Source organism: Mus caroli, unplaced genomic scaffold (genome assembly GCF_978045245.1).
Source record: "Mus caroli unplaced genomic scaffold, Mus_caroli_1 scaffold_11, whole genome shotgun sequence".
Lineage (NCBI taxonomy): Eukaryota > Metazoa > Chordata > Mammalia > Rodentia > Muridae > Mus > Mus caroli.
This window is the reverse complement of record NW_028227266.1, coordinates 11,474,875-11,496,423: the sequence shown is the minus strand read 5'-3', so window position 1 is coordinate 11,496,423 and position 21,549 is coordinate 11,474,875. Positions and strand designations below refer to the sequence as shown.

General features: G+C 42.3%; 1 protein-coding gene across 6 annotated transcripts in view; it reads right to left on the bottom strand.

The window, feature by feature from the left end:
* Window positions 1-17,795: 17,795 nt before the first annotated feature.
* Window positions 17,796-21,549, bottom strand: part of Mre11 (MRE11 double strand break repair nuclease) — a 52,385-nt gene continuing 48,631 nt past the window's right edge. For all 6 annotated transcript variants that reach the window (XM_021171752.3, XM_021171751.3, XM_021171753.3 and 3 more), the window contains one exon: window positions 17,796-21,214. In XM_021171752.3, coding sequence (XP_021027411.1) covers window positions 21,158-21,214 — 57 coding nt within the window. In that variant the 3' untranslated portion in view covers window positions 17,796-21,157. The remainder of the gene's footprint in view (window positions 21,215-21,549) is intronic.

Below are 21,549 nucleotides of genomic sequence, written 5' to 3'. Positions count from 1 at the left end.
GGCTCTTATAACTGAAGGCGCCAACTCTGTTTGTGCATTCTGAATAAAACTGAGGCTACATGTGCAGTCAGAATGTGCAAATAGCCCTTAGATTCTATGTCTCTTGTCATAATTACAATCAAACATACCCAAGTACAGAACCTAGGGTTTATTTCAAGTGGTCTTGAAGAATCATAGTTCATCACTTTGTAAGTATATTTCAATAAAAATGATACAAAAACCTATAGAACACCACACAAGGGTTCAAAGAAATGTTTCTAAATTATAATAAATAAAAAAATGTAGAAATTGAAAATAGCAAAAAAAAATTAAAACAGAGTTTTCTGAGAATTACACTGTGGTGGTTTGAATAGGAATGCTCCCATAGGCTCAAATATTTGAGTGCATGGTTGTGAGGGAGTGCACTACTTGAGGGGCATACAGAGGTGTGGCCTTATGGGGGAAGTATGTCACTGAGGGTGGATTTTGGAGTTTCAAAAGCCTATGTCAGGCTCAGCGGCTCTCTCTTCCTGCTGCCTGCAGATTTTGATGCAGTACTCTCAGCTACTTCTCCAGCACCATGTCCCCACCATGATTATAATGGACTAAACCTCTGCAACTGTAACCAGTCCCCAATTAAATGCTTTCCTTTATAAGAGTTGCTGTGGTCATGGCGTTTCTTCACAGCAACAGAACATTGACCAAGACACATATCAGTATCCGCAAGGACATCATGATATCCCTTCACCATCAACACTAGTACCTCCATTCCCAGATGCATCCCATACTAATGGTGGCAGAGGGAAGAAATGGAAATCAGCAAGGTCCAAGTGTGTGACAGTCACTTGGTTTGTATCACTGATGGATTAGAGTTCACTAGAGAGACAAAATCAACAGAGAGAGAGAGTGTGTGTGTGTGTGTGTATGTGTGTGTGTATGTGTGAATGTGTGTGTATGTGTGTGTGTGTGTGTGAGGGTGAGTGTGTGTGTATGTGTGTGTGTGTGTGTGTGTGTGAGGGTGAGTGTGTGTGTGTGTGTGTGTATGTGTGAATGTGTGTGTATGTGTGTGTGTGAGTGTGTGTGTGTGAGGGTGAGTGTGTGTGTATGTGTGTGTGTGTGTGTGTGTGTGTGTGTGTGTGTGTGTGAAAGAGAATGTCTTAGTTGTTTTTCTATTGCTGTGATAAAATACTAGGACCAAGGCAACTTATATAAAAAATAAAGTGTAATTTAGCTTTATTTTCAGAGGGTTAGAGTCCATGATGGTGGAGCAAAGGAACAGCTGGGAGCCCACATCACCGATACACAACAACAAAGCAGAGAAACACCCTGAGCATCTCATAGTCTTTTGATACTTCAAAGCTTGCCTCCAGGGATACATCTTCTCTAAGGCCACACCTATTTCTTCCTACGCGGTTCCACCAAAAGGAGACTAATTATTCAAATATATGAGCTGATGGAAGCCATTCACATTCAAACCACCTCAGGGGATTTATTGGCTCCGCATGAATGGAAGCTAGTCAGTCTCCAAGCTGGAGAAACAAAGAACTTGGATGGCTGCTTAGTACAAGAAGCTGGAAGCCTCCAAATACGGAAACCAATGATACAGCTCAGAAGGAAGCTGAAGGCCTGGGGCTGTTTGGAGAGATGCTGTTTGAGTCTGCAGTGAAAGGCTGAAGAAGTTGGAGTCTGGTGTCCCTAGTGGATGGCAGCAAAGCAGACACACTCAGGAAGAGTGGAGCTTGCACCTGCTGGCGGCCATCCTCTTCTTGCTTTACCCACCTGGGTTGCCCAGTCTCAACAGCTTTGCCCACATGAAGGACAGGCCTTTGTCCTCTCTGAAAACTCCTTCACAGACACACTCACAGGTGTACACTGCTCATTCTCTGTGCATCTCTCCATCCAGTCGAGCCAACAAGTACTGCTGAAGAAAAGCTTAGAAATATATAACAACAAGAAAACTAAACCAAATTCCATGGACAAGCTAAGCAAGACACTGAAGCAGAGTATAAGAATGCCTGGCATAAGGAAAAGGAAGTGTACCCAAGGCCCATTTATAGGTTGTGAATCCAAACAGAACCCAGAGTGGTTAGAACATTGTACTTTGGGTGGCTCTCACTCTGCAGTCTCAGCCAGCATGGAGCTTGCTCCTCACACCAGACTGGTCTCACATGTGTGATGATGCTTCTGCCTCTGCCTCCTGAGTTTTAGAATCACATACATGTGTCCCCATGCTCAGTTTTAATCTGTAAAATACAGGTTTCCAAGGTACCATCCTCCATGATCTGCTTCTCTTGATACAGATGTACTTTTGGGTGGTCCCAGCCACCTTTATTGGTTTAACATTCTGTCACTCACCAGACACGAGACCTGTATCTCACTGGCCACATCTCTGCAAAGCCTAGACTTCTATTTCACATTGATAGCTAACTGGCCATTTTCACCTGGAATACTAACGCTTAGTAAGAAGCCACAAAGTACTTGTTCTTTCTCATCCCTCTCTTACTTTTTAATAACTGCCCTGGCTCCCATCTAACCTAGTGAGAACCTGAGGTCACCTGCATCTCACCTGTTTCTTAATGTACTTGAAAAATGCTATGTCTACCTTAAGATCACTGTTCCTGTCACTTGAGGGCCAGAAACAATCTTATTACTCTCTCTCTCTTTCTCTCTCTCTCTCTCTCTCTCTCTCTCTCTCTCTCTCTCTCCCTCCCTCCCTCCCTCCCCCTTCTCTCTCTCTCCCTCCCTCCTCCCTTCTCTCTCTCCCTCCCTCCCTCCCTCCCTCTCCCTCTCCCTCTCTCTCTCTCTCTCTCTCTGTGTGCATGTGTGTATACATGTAAGTGTATGTATGAAGGCCAGAAGATAATTTTGAGTGTCATTCTTCTGGCATTGCTCACCTTGGGATTTGAGACAGGGCTGTCTTTCTCTGGAACTTGGAACTCACCAAGTAGGCTAGGCTTGTTAGATGAGTCCCGGAACTCAGTTGTCTCCAAGTGTCCAGTGGTAGGGTATCAAACCCAGTCATTTCATATGAGTTATGAGATTCTAACTTAGGGTTTCACATTTGACCCATCTCTGCCACCCAAATCCTCTCTTCTTTTTTAATTTTTTAAATTAAAGTAATAAAATTTATTTTAAAATATATAACTCAGTATTGACTTTTTTGTTTTGTTTTGTTTTTCGAGACAGGGTTTCTCTGTATAGCCCTGGCTGTCCTGGAACTCACTTTGTAGACCAGGCTGGCCTGGAATGCAGAAATCCACTTGCCTCTGCCTCCCGATTGCTGGGATTAAAGGCATGCGCCAACCATGCCCGTATTGACATTTTTTTAAGTCATCAAAATAATTTATAGAAGTTAAATGCCTCTTAAATATACATATATCTTCTGAAGCTAAAAGTAATGTGTACTCAAGCGTTTTTAGAATCTATTTGGAACATTAAACATGATAGAAGTGGGAAAAAAATCTCCTATGAAGTCCTCTATGAAAGGAAATTGTGACAGGTTCCTGATTAGACAGAAACCATGCCATCTCCAAGGGAGAATATGCAGTGTAACTGTGGCTTCATAGAATGACTTGGGTAGTGTTCCTTCTGTTTCTATTTTGTGGAATAGTTTGAAGAGTATTGGTATTAGGTCTTCTTTGAAGGTCTGATAGAATTCTGCACTAAACCCATCTGGTCCTGGGCTTTTTGTTTGTTTGGTTGGTTGTTTTTTGTTTGGTTGGTTTTTGGTTTTTGGGTTTTTTTTGGTTGGGAGACTTTTAATGACTGCTTCTATTTCTTTAAGGGTTATGGAATTGTTTAGATGGTTTATCTAATCCAGATTTAATTTAGGTATTTGGTATCTGCCTAGAAAATTGTCCATTTCATCCAGATTTTCCAGTTTTGTTGAGTGTAGGCTTTTGTAGTAGGAGCTGATGATTTTTTCAATTTCCTCGTTTTCCATTGTTATGTCTCCCTTTTCATTTCTGATTTTGTTAATTTGTATATTGTCTCTGTGTCCTCTGGTTAGTCTTTCTAAAGGTTCATCTATCTTGTTGATTTTCTCAAAGAACTAGCTTCTGGTTTTGTTGATTCTTTGTATAGTTCTTTTTGTTTCTACTTGGTTGATTTTAGCCCCGAGTTTGATTATTTCCTGCAGTCTACTCCTCTTGGGTGTATTTGCTTCTTTTTGTTCTAGAGCTTTCAGGTGTGCTGTCAACCTGCTAATGTATGCTCTCTCCAGTTTTTTGTTTTGTTTTGTTTTGTTTTGTTTTTTGTAGTCACTCAGAGCTATGAGTTTTCTTCTTAGCACTGCTTTCATTGTGTCCCATAAGTTTGGGTATTTTGAGTCTTCATTTTCATTAAATTCTAAAGTCTTTATTTCTTTCTTTCTTGACCAAGTTATCATTGAGTAAGGTATTGTTCAGCTTCCATGTGTATGTGGGCTTTCTGTTGTTATTGTTGCTATTGAAGACCAGCCTTAGTCCATGGTGATCTGACAGGATGCATGGGATTATTTCTATCTTCTTATATTTGTTGAGGCCTGTTTTGTGGGCAGTTATATGGTCAGTTTTGGAGAAGGTACCATGAGGTGCTGAGAAGAAGGTATATTCTTTTGTTTTAGGATGAAATGTTCTATAGCTATCTGTTAAATCCATTTGGTCCATAACTTCTGTTAGTTTCAGTGTGTCTCTGTTTAGTTTGTGTTTCCATCCTCTGTCCAATGCTGCGAGTGGAATGTTGAAGTCTCCCACTATTTTTGTGTGAGGTGCAATGTGTGCTTTGAGCTTTAGTAGTTTCCTTTAAGAATGTGTGTGCCCTTGCATTTGGAGCATAGGTGTTCAGAATTGAGAGTTCATCTTTGATAGATTTTTCCTTTGACGAGTATAAAGTGTCCTTCCTTATCCTTTTTGGTAACTTTTGGTTGAAAGTTGATTTTATTCGATATTAGAATGGCTGCTGCCCCTTGTTTCTTGGGACCATTTGCTTGGGAAATTGTTTTCTAGCCCTTTATTCTGAGGTAGTGTCTGTCTTTGACACTGAGGTGTGTTTCCTGTATTCAGCAAAATACTGTGTCTTTTTTACATATCTAGGCTGTTAGTCTATGTCTTTTTATTGGGGAATTGAGTACATTGATGTTGAGATATTAAGGAATAGTGATTGTTGTTTCCTGTTATTTTTATGTTTGTGTGGCTATCTTCTTTTGGGTTTGTTGAAAGATGACTTTCTTGCTTTTTCTAGGGTGTAGTTTCCTTCCTTGTGTTGGTGTTTTCCATCTATTATCCCTTGTAGGACTGGATTTGCAGAAAGATATTGTGTAAATTTGGTTTTGTCATGGAATACCTTGGTTTCTCCAACTATTTTAGTTGCCAGTTTTGCTGGGTTTAGTAGCCTCAGCTGGCATTTGTGTTCTCTTAGGATCTGTATGACATCTGCCTAGGATCTTCTATCTTTCATAGTATCTGGTGAGAAGTCTTGTGGAATTCTGATATGTCTGCCTTTATATATTACTTGACCTTTTTCCCTTACTGCTTTTAACATTCTTTCTTTGTTTTGTGCATTTGGTGTTTTGACTATTATGTGATGGGAGCAATTTCTTTTCTTGTCCAATCTATTTAGAGTTCTGTAAGCTTCTTGTATGTTTATGGGCATCTCTTTGTTTAGGTAAGGGAAGTTTTCTTCTATAATTTTGTTGAAGATATTTACTGGCCCTTTAAGTTGAGAATCTTCACTCTCTTCTGTAACGATTATCCGCAGGTTTGATCTTCTCATTGTGTCTTAGATTTCCTGGATGTTTTGGGTAAGGAGCTTTTTGCATTTTGCATTTTCTTTGACTGTCGTGTCAATGTTTTCTATGGTATCTTCTGCACCTGAGATTCTCTCTTCTCTCTCTTATATTCTGTTGGTGATGCTTGCATCTATGACTCCTGATCTCTTTCCTAGGTTTTCTATCTTCAGAGTTCTCTCCCTTTGTGATTTCTTTATTGTTTCTATTTCCATTTTTAAATCCTGGATGATTTTGTTCAATTCCTTCAACTGTTTGGTTGTGTTGCAATTTTAAAAGGATTTTTGTGTTTTGTCATTAAGGGCTTCTAGCTATTTACCTGTGTTCTCCTGTATTTCTTTAAGGGAGTTATTTATGCCCTTCTTACAGCCCTCTATCATCCCCATGGGATGTAATTTTAAATCAGAGTTTTGCTTTTCTGGTGTGTTGGGGTATCCAGGGATCACTGTGGTGAAAAAACTGGCTTCTGATGATGCCAAGTAGCCTTGGTTTCTGTTGTTTATGTTCTTGTCCTTGCTGGTTTTTTGTTTGTTTGTTTTTTGTTTTTTAGATAATTTCTTCATTTACATTTCAAATGCTATCCTGAAAGTCTCCTATACCCTCCCTCCACTCTGCTCCCCAACCCACCCACTCCTACTTCCTGGCCCTGATATTCCCCTGTACTGGGGCATATGATCTTCACAAGATGAAGAGCCTCTCCTCCCATTGATGGCCTACTAGGCCATCTTCTGCTACATATGCAACTGGAGACACAAGCTTTAGGGGGTAGTGGTTAGTTCATATTGTTCAGACCGCTTTAGCTCCTTGGGTACTTTCTGTAGCTCCTTCATTGGGGGCCCTGTGTTCCATCCAATAGATGACTGTGAGCATCCACTTCTGTGTTTGCCATTATCCTTGTCTCTTGCCTCTTGCCATCTGGTTACTGTCTCTGACTGTGGCTTGTCTCTCCTGCAAGCCCATGTGTCAGTACTCCTGGGAGACCAGCCCTCTCTTGATGGAATTTGGGTATGGAGAGCTGTGGCATAGAGTGCAGACAGACACTAGAAGGATCCTGTTCCCGGCTGTTCCTTGGTTCCTGTGTCCTGATGGGTCTAGGCAGGTCCCTCTTCGGCCATGAATTTGAGCAGAAGTGGTGGTCTTACCTGTGCTCACAGGTGTGTCCGTACTCCTGGGAGATCTCCTCTCTCCCGGCAGTATTTGGGTACAGAGCACTGTGGCACAGGACCAACTCCCTGCAATAGAGGGAAACCGGAAGCAATTCCTCTCTTCTTAAAGACCCAGTTTTAATGTGGCCTCTTCTAAAAAGAATCTCTAAACACCTCTAATATGAGACCCTAAGGACAGCAAATAGAGGGCTTGCAAGTCACCCTCTATGTTAGTTTTTGCTAACACTTAATCTAGTCTCTCATATTCCATTTTCCTTGTTTTTATCTTGTTGTGGCTACATAACTGTTTTTCCCACTAAACTGTTAGGTTTCCCAGGTCAGAAATTGTCTTATTCCCGACACCATCTTTTACATGTAGTGCAGATCCCGGGCAGAGGGTGTGTTCTGAGGCAGGCAGAGTACCAGGGTACAATAATTTTTTTTTTTTTTTTTTGGTACTTCATCCATCATGTAGGATCCTGGACATTAGGGCTCAGCAGTTAAGAGTACATGTTGCATATTCAGGGGAACCAGAATAATAGCTGAACACGCATAAAAGCCATGTATAGTTCTATGAAGGACTGTCCCCTCAGAATGAGAAGTTGGGGTGGAGACAGGAGAATTGCTGGGAATTACTGGCTGCCAGTTTAGCCAAAAACCAAACAAAAAAGAAACTAACATTGAATTACAGGTTCAATGAATGACACTGCTTCAGGGAGTAAGGGGGAGAGGAGAGTGGCAGACAAGAATATGGGCTTCCTGTTTTGGCTCCATGTGCTTGCACACACAAAAGTTCAAAAGCACACACCCCTCTGTCTTGTAGGAGATTCTGCTGTTAGTTAAGCACTTGGACATTTTTTCACTAGATCTCAGATGGAGCAGAGATAGTCCCTCTAAGGCAGGCCTGGAGCGGGTGTTTCTGGGATCACAGCTCCATGCTGACTCATTCAGTATCAGCTGTAATTTTATGCTAATTGCCATTGAGCTATTTTTCTACTTCTGTTATTCCTGCTGTGTGCTTTGTTTCAAATAAGACCCTCAGAACTTGAAAAAGGATAATTTATCAGGATTTTAAGCTACTTGAGCAATATTGCATCTTATAAAGAAAGACTGGTGATTAAAGTGTTTTTTAAAAATACCAAATTGAAATTTTATTAAAAATGTTTCTAGGTGGGGCCAGGAGATGGCTCAGTGGATAAAACTGCTTACTCTCTATCCCAAGACTTGCCTAAGTTCAACCATGAGTTCTGATTCCTACAAGTTTCCCTCTGATCTCTACATGTACAGTGGATTGTACACACACACACACACACACACACACACACACATGCAAACAGAGAGAGAGAAAGAGAGACAGAGACACAGAGAGACATCTGCACAGGCACACAGATACACACACACTGAACAAACATAATTTAAAAGATAAAATCTTTTAAAAGGATGCTTCTAGAAGCACCAGCAGACAGATGCACAGTCACATTCTGCAGATGAAGCTATAGCTGTCATTTGACATATGCTTTTGAAAAAATGCTTTAATAAGACTTTTAAAAATACCTTTTGGGGAGCATTTATTCTGAGCTCCGCAAAGGAAAAGTTATCTTTTTTTCCCTTTTCCATTTCATTTCATAGACTTCTATTTTATAAGATCCATGCTACGATAAAGACAAATTCTAGCAATTACACTTGAGAGTCTTGCTTGCAGACAGTGGGACTGAGAATGGCCACTGTGGTGTGGGAAGCCTGATGACCATGCTGGAGTTAAGAAAAGCTCATCCTGCAGTAAACACACAGATCAGAATGTGAGTCAGATTTTGGCCCACTAGTTAGACTATTCCAAAAATCCACCTGACATTTCCAGAGATTTTGATTAAGGGTAGAATAATAAAAATATAAATTATGTGAGAAAAACAACCATACTATTTATATGACACCTAGTTGCTTAATTGCTAAATAAAAATTCTAAACAGCAAGTGACTTCTGCAAAGCTCCTGGACCCCTAGCTGGATTCACCCTGCCCTCTCCCCCTGGACCCCTGCCTGGCTGGATTCGCCCTGCCCTCTCCCCCTGAACCCCTGCCTGGCTGGATTCACCTTGCCCTCTCCTCCTGGACCCCTAGCTGGATTCACCCTGCCCTCTCCCCCTGAACCCCTGCCTGGCTGGATTCACCCTGCCCTCTCCCCCTGGACCCCTCCCTGGCTGGATTCGCCCTGCCCTCTTCCCTTGGACCCCTCCCTGGCTGGAGTCACTCTGCCCTCTCCCCCCCCCCCCGTTACCCCTCTCTGGTTGGATTCACCTGGCCCTCTCGTCTTCATCAGTAGTTTGCGACATGGTATAATAGCTGACTCTAGGTGACTTCTCTCACAGCTTTCTTAAGGGCAGGCACCTGCCCTTGCCTTTTATACCATAACTTGGCATGGTGCCTCGCACAGAGCCAGCTCTTACTAATGGAAGACTATGAGAGATATTAATAGACTCTATTAAAGCAAAGCAAAGTGTTCAGAGAAGCCCAGCAGAGCTAACTTCACTTCCACTTTCTGAGAACGAAGCCTCTTCAGAACAGACTGTTGTTCTTCAGGAAGTACTGGAATAAACTAGAATCCTCTCCATAAGCTACTGTTGTCTGAATATTAAAAGCCTTTCTCCTGGCTATAAACAGTATTTATGGAAAAAAAAAGATTCTGAGAAAAACCAAAGAACATAAAGAAAATAATCTCAGGGCTGGAGAGATGGCTGCACTTGCAGCCAAGAACCCAAGTTGACTTCCCAGCAACCACTGTGCTTTAACTCCAGCTTCGGGGTGTGGTACCCTCTAGTGTCCTCCTCAGGCAACTGCAGTCAGGTGCACACATTTTTGGTGTTTCTGCCATCTTACCATTAACATTTTGGTGTACTTTTAATGCTTATCTATATAATGGAAATGTAATTTTATCAGTTTCATGTCAGGATTATATTATCATCCTTAAGAATTTTCAGCCTTATCAAGTTTTTCTCAAAAAGTTTAATTCCAAGATTAAAATTTAAAAGGAATTAATATCTTCTTTTAAATGGCTGGATAGTATTTTAATCTTGTGGGATACTATAGAATAATGTACTTTTCAGTGAGTAATGCTTGGTAATCTTTTTATATAATCTTTCTAGACTTTATATGGAGACATACATTTACCTTCCAGTTTCATTTGCTTTCAACTAGACCAGACTAGAGGCTGGGATAGAATCTAAGACACAGAATTCCAGGTAACAGAGATGAAATATTCTGAGGTTTATGTAATTTGTTAGACTTCCTGTTAGAAAGGTTGTATCCATTTTTCTCTCACCAGCAGTAGAGAGGAGCAGGAGAGAATATCCCGTTTGCAGCGGCCCACCTGATAGATGCTCCATCATTACCTGATGGAGTGAAATGCATTGTGAAAGGAGGCTCCCAGTGACTCTAGGCTCTAAAGCCCTTCCTCACCAATAAGCTAATGGTGAAATGGCTGCTTAGGGAGACCTGGACATTCACCTTCTGGTCATTACAGTAGTGTGAAAAACAAAACAAAACAAAACAAAAAAACAAAAAACAGAGGTCTAAAACAGTGGAGCCAGTGAGCCATGGGGTCCAACTTCTGAAACTAAGCCAAAATAAACTTCTCTTCTTAACTTGATGTCTCATATCTTATCAGTGGTAGGATGCTTATAGACAAGCAAAGCTGATGTGTTACTTACTGTTGAGCTTTACTGATGACAAAGTCCTAGGCTGATTAGCTACTTGCATTTCCAGGCCGCCATTTTACCCTCATGCCCTTTTGTGATTCAGCCAAACAATGTGATGACTTGTTATTAATTCTTTGAATACAATCTCACACCCAGACCAACACTTCATATCCAAGACTTTGTCCTAAAGGAAGGAGACGGCTGTCCACAAACACACACATGTATTGTTAATTCCAGAGGTGGGGAGAGAGAGAGAGAGAGAGAGAGAGAGAGAGAGAGAGAGAGAGAGAGAGAGAGAGAGAGAGACCAGTGATCCAAATCATCATGGCCGGGTTAATTAAAGCAAGTAACTAATTAAAGCAAGCTCTTTTATTTGTGTACACGGTTGCCTCCCTCAAGGTAGGGTTTGAGAGGTCAACGTTGGATGTGAAGAAGGCAAGGCTTATGGATAGGGATTTCCAAATGCAGAATTTGGTGGGCAAAATAAGTGGGGTTATGGGAGCAGAATCATAAACATAACAAGTTAGTTCCAACAACCTCCTGAAACAAAGACACGGTTGCAAGGTGATTATAGCAAGGTATCATAGCAACAGGTCACCATAATAACCTTTTGAAAGAAAGGTAGGGTCGCAAAATGGTTATAAACATCTTTTTGAAACAAAGATATGCTTGTCAGTTTCCTGGTACAGGCAGTACAGAACCATTTGTAGTTAAGGTTACAGGTGGGGCACATCAGAATGGCTAAGATCAAAAATTCAGGTGACAGCAGATGCTGGCAAGGATGTGGAGAAAGAGGAACACCCCTCCATTGTTGGTGGGATTGCAAGCTGGTACAACCACTCTGGAAATCAGTCTGGCGGTTCCTCAGAAAATTGGACATAGTACTACCGGAGGATCCCGCAAAACCTCACCTGGGCATATATCCAGAAGATGTCCCAACCGGTAAGAAGGACACATGCTCCACTATGTTCATAGCAGCTTTATTTATAATAGCCAGAAGCTGGAAAGAACCCAGATGCCCCTCAACAGAGGAATGGATACAAAAAATGTGGTACATTTACACAATGGAGTACTACTCAGCTATTAAAAAGAATGAATTTATGAAATTCCTAGGCAAACGGATGGACCTGGAGGGCATCATCCTGAGTGAGGTAACCCAATCACAAAGGAACTCAAATGATATGTACTCACTAATAAGTGGATATTAGCCCAGAACTTAGTATACCTGAGATATAAGAGACAATTTGTAAAACACATGAAACTGAAGAAGAACAAAGACCAAAGTGTGGACACTTTGCCCCTTCTTAGAATTGGAAACAATCACCCATGGAAGGAGTTACAGAGACAAAGTTTGGAGCTGAGACAAAAGGATGGAACATCTAGAGACTGCCATATCCAGGGATCCTTCCCATAATTAGCCTCCAAACGATGACACCATTGCATACACTAGCAAGATTTTGCTGAAAGGACCCTGATATAGCTGTCTCTGTGAGACTAGGCCGGGGCCTAGCAAACACAGAAGTGGATGCTCACAGTCAGCTATTGGATGGATCACAGGGCCCCCAATGGAGGAGCTAGAGAAAGTACCCAAGGAGCTATAGAGATCTGCAACCCTGTAGGTGCAACAACATTATGAACTAACCAGTATGAACTAACCAGTATGAACTAACCAGCTCTTGACTCTAGCTGCATATGTATCAAAAGATGGCCTACTAGGCCATCACTGGAAAGAGAGGCCCATTGGACATGCAAACTTTATATGCCCCAGTACAGGGGAATGCCAGGGCCAAAAAGTGGGAATGGGTGGGTAGGGAAGTGGTGGGGAGGGTATGGGGGACTTTTGGGATAGCATTGGAAATGTAATTGAGGAAAATACGTAATAAAAAAAAAAAAATCACACCTGCAATGTCATTTGCTGCTGGTTTCTGCTAGGTCAGAAGTCAGCCATTTTACTTTCCTTCCCTGCTGACAAAGGATCACTGTGAAAATGGGCTTTGGGGGTGTGGTTTGCGCCTAATCCAGGGTCTGGGAGGAAGGGAAGGATGTACTGCTTCACACAGCTGGGGGAGGGAAGGCAGATAAGGGGTGGCCATGAGAAACTACATAGTTCTCTAAACTGGACTGTGTTGCAAATGGGCAAATGAACATTAGCCTGTCAGTGAAAGTTAGGGGAAATGGAAAGAGTCCAGTCAGGATGGAATGCTGCTAAGCCCACACTACAAGCTTTGGCCCTGTGGAACACAATCATTTTCTCTGTCAAAGGAAGTGTCTAGTAAATCCTGGGAACAAGAACAAGGTTTAAATTAAACCAACTGCAATTGGCAGTAGCTCTGAACCTTAATAAAACTGAAACACATAAGATTTTTGTTAAAACGTTGCATTAGGTCACAGTAGTACATGTAATTATTAAATGTATTTAAAAATCTAAAGAGCCAAGAAGTCCCAAGGCAGCCTTCAAGAATAAAAAGGTAAGTAGCAAAGGACAGTCTCTCAGTTAAATACTCATTATAAAGCTACAGTAATTAATTTCAAATAGGCCTTGAGGGAGGAACAGAGTTTAAAACCATGATTGGTGTGTATGCGGGAACTCAATAATAACCAAGACAGTCAAACAAAACATGATCCCTACCTCACACCACTTATAAAAACCAACTCCCAGTTAAACAATAAAAGGTAAAAGGCAAAGTTTAGATCGACTCCCACAGGCATATAAAAGTATTGGGATCTTACGGCAGGGCTCCTTAAACCGCACGTAAGAACAGTAATAGTTAATACACTGAGCAAAATGCAACTACGGAAATAAGTTGTAAAGATGTAGGAACAAAGGATGACTCTGACAGCACAGAACACAAAACATTAGTGGCTGCTGCGATGGGTCACAAGGTGACAAGCCTGACAACCTGAGTCCAGTGTCCAGGACTCCTGTGGTAGGAGAGAACCGACTCATGAATGTCTTCTAACCACTGTGCACACAGGCGCGGGCAAGGACGTTTGGAAGGACTCTAGAAGCAGAGAACATATTTCCAAGAACTGGTAAGTGTGATTACATGAAAATGGAAAAGCTGCCCCCCAAAGGAAACAATCACCAGGACAGAGAGGCAGCTGACGGGTGGGAGAACAAAATCCTGCCAAACACACTGGACGGGGACTGATACCTACAACACAGTGTGAAAAGTAAACACCCCCCCAAATCCCAAACCATCCAGTCAGTAATTGGATTAATGACTCGATAGCCAGTTCTCAGCTGAAGGAAACAGTAGTTTAAAAAGTGTTTGGCACCTTTAGCCATCAGGGAAATGTGCACTAAAACTGCTCTGACTCCATCTCACAGGCACAGTGGCCATCACCAAGAAAGCAAGTGATAACACATGCTGATAGGTGTGTGGGGAAGGAGGAGCAATTGGCACTGCTGCAGAGCTGTGAACTGGTGTGGCACTGCAGAAATCAGTGCAGGTTTCTCACAACTAAAGCAGAACTACCACAGAGTCCTGAACATCCATGCACATCACTTCACTAGTCAGAGTAGCCAGAAAATGAAATTAGCCTAGATGGCCAGAAGCAGAATAATGGATGACAAAAGTACACACATACATAATGGAATATTACTCAGCTGTAAAGAAAAGTGAGATTATGACATTTATAGAGAAACTGATATAATTGGAAATCACTGTTGACTGAAATAGACTAGTAAGACAGGTGCATTTTCTCTTGTATTTGGAAGCTATATTTAAAGGTGTGTGGCCGGGCGTGATGGTGCACGCCTTTAATCCCTGCACTCGGGAGGCAGAGACAGGTGGATTTCTGAGTTCGAGGCCAGCCTGGTCTACAAAGTGAGTTCCAGGACAGCCAGGGCTACACAGAGAAACCCTGTCTCAAAACCAAAAAAAAAAAAAAAAAAAAAGGTTGTGTGTGCATGTGCATATGTATGTGTGTGTGTATACATACATGTGTGTGCATGTGTGGTGTAGATGATGAAACTGAAAAGAATACCAGAGAAGGGAAGAAGAGCTCTTCAGGGAACAGAAAAACAGGGCAACAGAACACAAGTGTTAAGAAGGCTTTCAGGGGCTAACTCAGGAAGGACTGGACCCACTGGGGAATACTCTGGAAGGCAGTGGGCGGGAACAACCAATGAGAACAAAATGCAGCTCCATGCATGCAATGCCTGATCAAACGCCTTACCCTGTGATCTGAAACTAACAAAACAATAACAAAGCCCCAATAAAGTATACAAGTGAGCAGAGCACGAAGCTCGGGGATAGAGTAGCTGCCTCACACACTGTCCAGGGGCCAGCACTGAACAAAGAGAGGTGCCACTCCTTTAGAGTCCACTGAGGTCATGGTCTTACATAAAGGATCATCGAAGGTAATTAAAAGACCTACCCCTCCAGTTGGTAAACTCTGTGTGGGAAAAAATTTTAAAATATCATCAAAAGAACTTAGACTACTGCCATTTGAGAGAGAGAGAGAGAGAGAGAGAGAGAGAGAGAGAGAGAGAGAGAGGTAAAATCATAAGATTAACAATGTCAGCATATTTTTATATAAAAATTACATTTTTGTAACTAAGATTCCCCTCCCCAAATGGGCAAAATATGTGACTGAGCAATCCTCCACAGAAATAGAAATGGCCCCTGACACATGTAGCACGCCCACATGAGAGAAACACAGACAGACACAGCTGCTCTGAGGAGCTACCAGGGCTGGCTAAGAGCCAAGAGCACCAGCAAGGCGTGGCAGGCGAGGGGCACATGCAGCTGCACACTGACCTGCAGCCGCTGCAGTGTGTAACTGGCCACACTGAGCAACACAGCATCGGCATCCACTCTTCTAGAAAGGGCTCCAGCTTTCTCTAGAGAAGTAACTCCAAAAATGTGAACACACTAGCATCTCTAATTTTAAGAATCACAACTATCAAAATGCACAAAGCCAGGATAATAAAGTAAATTACTGGCATTTAAATTCAAATGTATATTGAAAGCTACAAGAGTGAGGGAGATTGTATAAAATATGAAGAAATTTCCAGGGCATAGTACTCAGACAAAACAGGCTCAGTTATAGCAAAATCTCTTGTATACAAAAGGGCAAATGATAAAATAATTCTAATTATTTTGGCAAAAAGAATATTGAAAAGGCAAATTATAGTGGAGCTATTAAATGGCAGTAGGTGGGCAGGAAGATTTGGAAGATTTGAGTACATACTGTACTCAATCTGCAGAATTTAAGAATTATGTTAATGTTTTACATATACAAAAATAAAAGTAAACCCTAGAAGGAAAAATATGCTGAGGAAATTATTAGAAACACCTGCTTTTGAGCAGTCTGTACACTGAAGACCCACTGTGCCAAGGCCGCAAGGAGACAAGTCCTGAGACAATCCATATAAAGGGAAGGAAGTACAGGGCTGCAGTCTACTCTGTAAAGATCACAAGTCATACATGAGCCTATGTATGGTTAAATCTGTAATATATACACATACATATAGATACATGCATATATAATTATGGGTAATAAGTATTATGTAAATATATACATATATCAAAATGGGAAAATTCTTTACCTTCTCTTTTTTTTTATTTTTTGTTTTCTTTCCGAGGCAGGGTTTCTCTGTGTAGCCCTGGCTGTACTGGAACTCACTCTGTAGACCAGGCTGGCCTCGAACTCAGAAATCCGCCTGCCTCTGCCTCCCAAGTGCTGGGATTAAAGGCATGCATGACAACCGCCTGTTTACCTTACATTTAAATGAGGGATTAAACCCATTATTCTTACCAACTTTCTGTAAAGTAAGCATTTCAAAATTTTTAGGGGCTGAATTATCACTCAGTGGTAGAGTCTGTGTTTAACATGTGGGGGTCCCTGAGCTCCAACCCCAACAAAACCAAAGTAAAAATGATGTTTTGAAACTATCATCTGGGTGCCTGGAGAGATGTCTCAGCAGTTAAGAATGCTGGCTAGCCTTCCAAAGAACTGAGTTCAATTCCCTGCATCCACAAGGTAGCTCACAACTGTCTTACAATTCCAGTTCCAGAGGATCTGACATATTCACATGGACATACATGCAGGCAGGCAGAACACCAATTCACATAGAATAGAAATAAAATACACACACACACACAGCTATTTAAATATCATCTGGAATCAAAACGCCAATAAAAACCTCAGGGATCAACCAAGAAGCCACTGGAGTTTTCAGGTGAGAGACAGACTAATTTTATTAATTTCAGATAAGCTCTTAATGTAACATATACTTCACTTCCTAGGTTATCTCCAAAAGAAACACAGCTGAGTCTGACCCTATTAGCTATGTTCTTATTTGTTTATAATTTCCTAGCTCTAGAAAATATGCTCAGTCAGATATCTGACACACCACTTTCATTACATTAGCAGACGGCATAAGACTGTGATGTAGGAAATACGTCTTTTTTTTTTTTTTTTTGGTTTTTCGAGACAGGGTTTCTCTGTGTAGCCCTGGCTGTCCTGGCACTCACTTTGTAGACCAGGCTGGCCTCGAACTCAGAAATCCGCCTGCCTCTGCCTCCCCAATGCTGGGATTAAAGGCGTGCGCTACCACGCCCGGCTTCTTTTTTTTTTTTTTTTTTTTCTGAGACAGGGTTTCTCTGTGTAGCCCTGGCTGTCCTGGAACCCACTTTGTAGACCAGGCTGGCCACGAACTCAGAAATCCGCCTGCCTCTGCCTCCCAAGTGCTGGGATTAAAGGCGTGCGCCACCACGCCCGGCGGAAATACGTCTTTTTAAATAGCCTGTAACAATCTTCAAACTAAGCAGGCCTTGTGACAAAGCAACTGGGAAACAGTGTAGCTAGTCTTTAAAATAGGCAATGGTAGTTCAATATACAGGGTAACGAGGCAGATGTGGAAGAAAGAGGGTGGTGGTGGGGGGCATGTAGTTGGGCAGGAAGGCTCTAGAACACTTGGCTGGAGGGGTGGGTTCTAACCCAGCATAGTGTATTAGCTGTCATGTGAAAAGGATCAGAGAACCAAGTACCTCACTGCTGACAGCTTGTAGCTGAAGAGAGGGCACAACCAAACACATACACTTGGGTCTGATTTCAATTTCTGGACTTTGGAGAACTTAATGAGATCTAGCGAAGGACACTCTAATGGCCACAGCCAATCATGTGCCCAATTTTACAAACAACAAATGAAGTGTGGTGTGATCAGGTCCAAGCAAGCTGTTCAAACCAAGAAACTACGTTCAAAATTCAACAAAAACAAATCTTTATTAGATAATTCTTTTGTAATATTTTAATGTCAGCTCTTAAAATACTCAAACTACTAGTTGGAATTAAATGTCTGACAAAGACAAAAAAAAGGCACCCGTTCAGTTTGGGGAAATATCACTTAATGCCAGGAGATGACTATTATTATTTTATTTTTGGTTGTTTTTTTCCAAGACACGGTTTGTCTGTGTAGCTCTGGCTGTCCTGGAACTCACTCTGTACACCAGGCTGGCCTTGAACTCAGAAATCCGCCTGCCTCTGCCTCCCAAGTGCTGGGATTAAAGGCGTACGCCACCACGCCCGGCCAACCAGAAAATCATTTTTACTTCATTTTTCTAGCAAAAGGTTTTTTTTTTCCCTTTACGAAGACATTGAACTGTTGATTCTTCTTGAATCTTTACATGTAAAACGTATCACATGAGCCATTCTATGTAATGGGTAGGGACAGGTAAAATACGCAGCCTGCGCATATGATCGAGGATAGTTACAGCTTTGCTGACTAGATTCTCAGTTACTGCACAAGACTAAGTGCGGAGATTACCTGCTGCAACAGTCTAAGTGCATACAGCAGCAGAACCAGAGTGCGAGCTCTGAACTGCAGCCATGCATGCTCCTCAGGCATGGCGAGCTCGTGCCACTGGCTCCTGCCCAAAGGGACTCCTTGCACAGGTTAAGGTATGGCTTTTCTATAGTTACTGTCACCAGCAACTTTGAAGGTTTATAAAGATAAGATTCACGTGCTCCTAAATTAAACTCTGCTTGCTGTTCAGAGGCTTGCCAGGCAAGCAGCTGGAGGTACAGTGCACTCACTTTCCACGCGCACTCACGGGATGCAGTGCCAGCAAGAGATGGACTCTTTGGTAAGCTAAAGGACAAAGGTCTCCATTCATGGTGGAGCTATCACATCCTTAAGAGCAAATGGGGCGCTCAAAAATCATCTGGAAGGCTGTTGGGAGTCAGGCCGATTCCCGGCCTTCTCGAGATGGCCCATGAGAGGACAAGAGAGCTCAGTCCTGTGTCCTCACGCAACGCACACTTGGCAAGCTCTGGGCTGGGGCTGGGGCCTTGATGGAGTTAAGATTTTGGTTCCTGAGAACTTACCTTTTCCCGCTGAAGAGACTGAATTCATCAGTTCCAAGGCCACTATGTGCTCAGTCTATGATGCCCTTGAGCTATCCCATGGTACCCTTGTGCAACACGGCTTGATTAGCTTCCCGGGCCTTCATCCCGTTGTATGGTAACTTTCTGCCTGTGCCCATTTCCCCACAACACACTATGTAAGATGTACTTCTACAGAAACCTGCCCGGCATAAAGTCAGAAACCTGTCACTGAAGAACAACTTGTTCCAGGTCCCAAGACTTCATCCAGCTGACACCCACAGGCCTGAAAACTGTCACCAAAGAACCAATGCCAGATCTAAACAAACCCCAGAGAACTTTGTGGTACACTGATTACACAATGACCTTCAATCAACACTATTTCCCCTTTGTACTTCCCATACTGCCAGGATATACTGCATGCTGTTCACATGGTAGATTTCCACACTGCCAGGAACTCACTTCCCCTAGCAGCTAGCAGCATCATTTTATACTCTAGCTGAGATTTTTTGTTTTGTTTTGTTTTGTTTATTTTTCGAGATAGGGTTTCTCTGTATAGGCCTGGCTGTCCTGGAACTCACTCTGTAGACCAGGCTGGCCTCGAACTCAGAAATCCGCCTGTCTCTGCCTCCCAAGTGCTGGATTAAAGGCGTGCGCCACCATGCCCAGCTAGCTGAGATTTTTTTAATGGAGGAAAAGCCTCACTAACCTTTTCAGGAGCCTGTCAGGGACTTTAGTGGCCAATCTCACTGTCACTCACCTAGGATCATCTCACTGGCACACAAGACAAGGCACCACCTAATTCTGGCTATAACTCAGTGGGTCAGGGAGTACCACCTCTCACTTCATCTCCATTCAATCCCTGGGAACACTTCAAGTTTAATGTGATTAATATGGAGGGTGGGAAGAACTACCTGAAGGGATCTCACAGGACCAGGCCTTGTGCTGTCAATGTTCCCTGCTGACAACCCTGTGCTCACATCAGTTACAAAGCTTGTTCTAAGCAGCTCATTAGCACTGAGTTATAATTCTAACTCAAACCACTTTCAAGACTTGGTGGTACCGTCAGGTGCTGGGCTTCAAAAACTTGGCAAGTTCCAGACAGGCACTGTTTAGCCCAAGCACTGGTGTCTACAACTATGAAGAACATCATGTTGTCATGCTAGAGGGTTCAGATTTTATCAAAGAGTGTCTGAACACACTTGCCTTATAAAATTAAGACCAGCAGAAGTTTTTAGAGTGTGGGAGAGGGAATGAAATTATTTAACTCAACTCTGAAGGGATACCATTTTTATTTCCTTCCTAAAACAAGTAAGAAAATATAAGTGTGCTGTTTCGGTCAGTTCTGGGATCATCGATTCAGAGATGTTTACAGCAACTGAAGCCAGGGTGCTGCTGGTCGAGGAGGTCCCACACCAACACTGGCAGAAGCTGTCCTGCTGCAGTATGGCAGCCTGAACTAACCACAAGGTCAGCTGGCTGCTTTGCCTAAAAAAGCTTTCCGGTATTTTTAAGAAAACAGAAATATTCTATTAGCCTTTTCTTCCTGACAAGTATACGAGAAAGAAAAAGAGCTTGTCATTACTGACAGAGCCATCAAGAAAATGAGTACTGCCCAATGGGAACAGGATCTGAATCTCTGCTATAACATGAATAAAAATCAAAACCAAAACAGCCAAAATGTTCTTAACAAAAACCTTCTACTAATTAAATATAAGGCCCTTCTGGTCCTAGTAGATGGTCCTCTAGCAAGCTCTGAAATGCACACACTTGATAACAAGCAGGGTGCTCAGGTTGCTCCACACACAGGAGGGCCTTGCTCTCTAGAGATACAGATTCCAGCACATACCACTCAAGTCTGTAAGCTTTCCCATCAACTGATAGCTGTGGCACAGAGGCTGACGGTCTCTGATCATGAAGCAGAAATGAACAACGGAGGGGTTTTCTCTAATCATCATTTAAGAATGGGATTTTAGCCAAGTGCTTACAAGCAGAAAACACAGTTCTGTCAGGAAGTTAATGTTCCCAATATGGCAGCGCAGCCCCAGACAATGATAACAACCAGGTTAAAGGCTAAGAAGAGCTGCAATCTCCTTATCATTGGGCTAGGAAATGGCTTAAGGGAGTCACCGTTCAGAAAACGATAAAACATAAGCCCAGACTTAAACTTCTTCAGCTGTGAAGTCAGTGTGTGGTGCTTTGACTTCTTCCTGCATCGTGCAATTTCTAAGTTCCATTAAAAACATTATCTTCGGTTTCTTCCTGGGCAACTACCGCTCATGAACGGGTCATCGTCATCGTCCTGAAATGACACAAACGTTATGCTATGTCAGTGACCACTCATCGTCTCTGAGCCAAGAAAGAAACTCTTACAAGTAAAATGGTATCAGGAAGTCATGTTTATCACATCTATCCCTTTAACTGTGAAATATAAAGGCCAAGTCAGTTCTCTGTGCACTCGAGTAAAAACCTGCCAGGCAGGCCTTGTCAGTGACTGTACATATCTATAACACACAATGCATACATTTTCCCAGTCACAAACATTAATCAAAGCAAATGAGGTGTAGGAAAGCAAGGACAGAAAATATCCAAGTCATTTCTATTCTATTCGTTAAGTTTCCTCATTGACATTATTAT